Source organism: Phyllostomus hastatus, unplaced genomic scaffold, assembly GCF_019186645.2.
Source record: "Phyllostomus hastatus isolate PE091 unplaced genomic scaffold, TTU_PhHast_1.1 phas_contig_1, whole genome shotgun sequence".
In the NCBI taxonomy this organism is placed as follows: Eukaryota; Metazoa; Chordata; class Mammalia; order Chiroptera; family Phyllostomidae; genus Phyllostomus; species Phyllostomus hastatus.
The window spans coordinates 47441237-47445681 of record NW_025333498.1 but is presented as its reverse complement, the minus strand read 5'-3'; the positions used below and the strand labels follow the sequence as shown (position 1 = coordinate 47445681).

Here is a 4445-nt window from a genome sequence, read left to right as displayed (position 1 = left end):
ACATTGAATCTATAGATTAATTTAGAGATAATTTGTAGTTTATCAATATTCAATCTTCTAATTTGTAAGGATAGCATATTTCTCTATGTATTTATTACATTGGCCAAAAAGTACATTTGTTTGTTTTTTCTGTGAATTAAAAGACATTTTTCATTTTTAACCAATAACTTTATTGATTTGGATATTTTGAGTATGTCAGCTCTCTCCCACATGGTATAACATTGATTGTTCTCAATTAATGTCTCGATTTGATTGCTATTAACTTCAACTGGTCTACCTGACAGTGAAGCATTTTCCAGTGAGAAATTTCCAACACAAAACCTCACAAACCACTTTTGACGCATTTGATGAGTCACAGCACTTTCTCCACACACTGCGCAAATCTTTTTTTTTGGTATTTCAGTTTCATTGTACCTTTCTTGAATATGCCAAAAATGTATATTTTCTTTCATCTTTAATATTAAAAATGACTACACAAAAATTCACCAATTTTGATTTTTTTAAATGCATGCTTATTTGATGGTTGTCACAATATAAACTAACAAAATTGTTTCAAATAAAGTTAAAGACAACTAAGCACTATTAGAGCCATCTTACAGAAAACAAACAAACTTTTTGGCCAACCTAATATATTTTATTTAAGTTGTATATCAACGTTTTCATTTATTTAGTGTACAGGTTGTTTTTTTGCTGTTAAGTGTACTTTTAAGTATTTTATATTTATAAAGTTATTTTTGAAAAAAATCAACATTATTGAAGTTAATTATGTGCAATTAATTGTACCATTTAAAAATGTGCAATTTGATGAGTTTTTACCATAGTTTATTTTTTAATTAATAAACTTTATATTTTAGAAAAGTTTTATATTTGCAAAAAAAAATGAACAGATACTATAGAGAGCCTTCATATAATACCCCCTTCACCTCACATACAGTTTTACATATTATTGGTATCTTTTGCTTTTTGAATCTTCACTAGAGAACATGCTTATTAATTTTATCGAAAGAGGAAGTGAGACAGAGAAATAGCCACGTGAGAAAGAAACATTGATCAATTGCCTCCTGTACGCGCCCAAATCAGACTTTGAACCCACACCTAGTTACATGCCCTCACTGGGGATCCAACCTGCAATTTTTGGTGTGTGGAAAGACACCTCAACAACTGAGGCACCCATACAGGGCCCTATTATTGTTACGGAAACGACGACTCAGACAGCCTCGGAGTTTGCAAAGTGGGGTTTATTCACACATGCGGACCCAGAGGAGATAAATTCCAAATTCTGGGCACCGAGCTTAAGCTGGAGTTTGCTTATATTCTTGTTATAAAGGCAAAAAGGGGAGGAACAACTGCTAAAAGCAAGCATACAGAAGCAGAAAGCGAAGGTTAGTGTATGACCTTGAGATAACTGCTTATCTGGGAAAGGCTGCTGTCTGGGAATGGCTGCTGATCAGCTCCTACCTAAGAATAGCTACTGCTCAGCTATGTCCTGTCACATTCCCCCCTTTGATGCTATAAGGTGCTTTTATCCCTTTAGCATCACTATACACCTGGCTATGCGGCTGACATCATGGGGAAGGTTGTAACTGCAGATACCAGTATTGGTACTGCTGGAGTGCTAACACCTTGGCGGCCACCTTCCGAATCGCCGTGGCCTCCAGGTGTTAGACCAAGGTTCGGAGGATGCAGGGCCCCAGAGTTATGCCTAGGAGAATTATGAGGATGGGCCCCAGAACAGGCAATATCCACCTTAGCCATGTCTGTGGATTGAATCCAAAATTCCAGTCCTCTAGCTCTTTGGCCCGAATTCTAATGTTCTCCTTTAATTCTTTTACCTTTTTTGCTACTATACCGGATTGGTTGACAAAATAGCAACATTCTTTTCCTAGGAACGTACATGTTCCACCTTTCTCTGGAGTAATGAGGTCTAAAGCTCTCTGATTCTGAAGGGTTACCTCAGCCAAGGAGTTTATCTGCTGCTGCAGGGTGGTCAGGGAATCAGCTGCATTGTCCATGTCTTCACTCAGCTGAGCTGACAGCTTGTAGTAAGTGGATGCAGACAATCCCATTGCCCTGACTCCTGCCCCAACCCCCACTGCAAGGCTTGCCCCTATAGCTATGGCGGCCCGTACTCTTCTCTTATGCTGGGAGGCTTCCTTTACTTTAGGTTGCAGTAGTTTTCTAAACTCATTAGGGACCTGGATGCTGATGCTAGGGACTAGGAAAACTTCAATGCAGATCCCGGTCCAATTCTGGGGCAGGCACTTGTAAGCTGCCTTCTCACAGAGAAGGAAGATTCCAGGTTCAGTACAAAGGCTGCTGTTGTTAGGAATATTATGTTGACCAGAGCAGAGCTGGGGGTTGAGTGTTCCCACACCGTTCCTTGGCTCTTCAGTCCAGTTTGCCACCAAACAGGTTAAGTTCATTCCCTTAGCATCTGGGAAGACAATGGTAGCTACGGGTCCTTGGATCACAATAGGACCTGTGTCTATGGGCTTATGAGTCCTGTTCCACCTCGGGGGTACTGGAACACCTAGAAACCCTTTTTCTTCTATAGGCAAACATACCCAGCATTCTCTTGTGGAGTTAGTAACATTCTGGTATGCTGCATACATGGCGTGGACCATGTACTGAACTTGGACTGCTGGGCTCACCCTCCTCCAGGCCTCCTGAAAGGCTGTGAGGTTAGCCCCTTTGTAGGTGACTGCTTCTTGAGCCAACCAGTTTGTTATTTTTTTTGCAGCCTCTTTCTTAGCTTGTTCAAACTCTCTCTGGCTCATTGCACTCAGCTGGCGGTAATAGTTCCAACATACTTGTTGGCCAGGGTGTCCATGTCCCTGACACTTTTGGGACTAGTATCCTATAGTTCCTTCCATTATTCTAATCTGGTATAATTTCCCTCCCCAAGTACAGAGGAATTGGGGCTTTGGCCGAATGCAACCTGATGGCATGGAGGTGGAGGAGGTGAAAGCTATGGCTGGAAGGGGGTAGGTCATCACTCCACCGCCGAGCCTAGTTCTTTGCTCAGGGGCACTACATTTACAGACTGGGGCTGAGATAGACCCCGTGTTTGTCAAACAAAGCATACAATATATCTAACTACAGAGACTAAACAGAGATAAACTACTCCTAGGGCGACTCGCTCCCTGGGACTCCATTCTGCCGGGGTCACAGTCACTAGTCCAATTTCCAATACTCCTGTGAAGATGTTGATTATAGTCAGGAACCCGGCAGAGCAATGGTCCATCCCCTGGTGTTTTCTCCACTGGTTGGTGTCCTCCAGAGCCTCAGCATGGATAGTCTGGGTGCAGGCTTGGTCTTCGGGTCCTCAGAATCTGCTGCTGCTGCTGCTGCTGCTTTGGCCCGGCTGTAGTGGATCCAAAGGGTGATTCCTGTAACTTTAAGGGCAGTCAGGGTGGTTAGTAACACCAAATTCAGCCAGGTCCACACAGATTGAAGTGGTTCTTTTTTCCAGTCCTTTACCCATACATAACTTCCTGGTTTAAGGGAGTGTGCTGGCCCCCCCTCGGGGTGGGGGTCCCTGGCCCAAAGCAGCCCTGTCTATCTTCCCTAAAGTTTCCCCTAGCTTCTAGAGATATTTTGTCTGCCCTAATTCACCTTGCAACTGGAGCCCCCCTTTTCGTATGCTGAGAACTGGGGGAGGTCTCCCAAAAACTAGTTCATATGGAGTATATCCTGAAGGGTTAGGAGCATTTCTAACCCTAAGCAAAGCTAGCGGTAGCAAGTCCATCCAGGGCAGTCCGGTTTCTTGGTGAAACTTAGCTAAGGTTTCTTTAAGAGTCCAGTTCATCCGCTCTACTTTCCCAGAGCTCTGGGGTCGACAGGAGGTGTGCAGTTTCCACGTGATGTTCTGAAGTTTGGCTGTTTCTTTGGTTACTTGTGAGACCAAGGCTGGCCTGTTATCATTTCCAATGGTTAGAGGCAATCCATACCTTGGGATGATTTCCCTCAGTAGTGCTCAGGTGACTTCCCGGCTTTTCTCCATCTTAGTGGGGAAAGCCTCAACCCAACCAGAGAAGGTGCACATGATTATCAGGGGGTATTTAAACCCTCGGCTAGGCTTGACTTCAGTGAAATCTATTTGTAGATCCTCAAAGGGTTGTCTGCCTGTGTGTTGTATTCCTGGCCTCATCCCTGGTTACCCAGCAGCGTTATTCTGAGCACATGTTATGCATTGTGCTGAGGCGGAAGCACAAAGTGCTGCCAGGTTGGGGAAATAAAAATACCTCTTCAGCAGATTTTCTAGGGAGGTCTTGCCCATGTGCGTGAGAGCATGGCACTGCCTTACTAGATTGCTAGCTTGCCCATTGTGGTATGTACATTTTCCCATCTGGCAGCCTCCACTCCCCTCCGGGGGTCTTTTTATACCAGGCCTGGTGCACACTCTACTTCTGCAGGAACATAATCCTCTGGGCTAACTTGAATGT

General features: G+C 43.8%; 1 protein-coding gene across 1 annotated transcript; it reads right to left on the bottom strand.

Annotated features, from left to right (window-relative positions):
• Window positions 1-1661: 1661 nt before the first annotated feature.
• On the bottom strand, window positions 1662-2777 carry LOC123825846 (syncytin-1-like). Its single transcript, XM_045849532.1, has one exon. It carries the CDS (start codon window positions 2775-2777, stop codon window positions 1662-1664), a length of 1116 nt encoding a protein of 371 aa, XP_045705488.1.
• Window positions 2778-4445: the final 1668 nt, after the last annotated feature.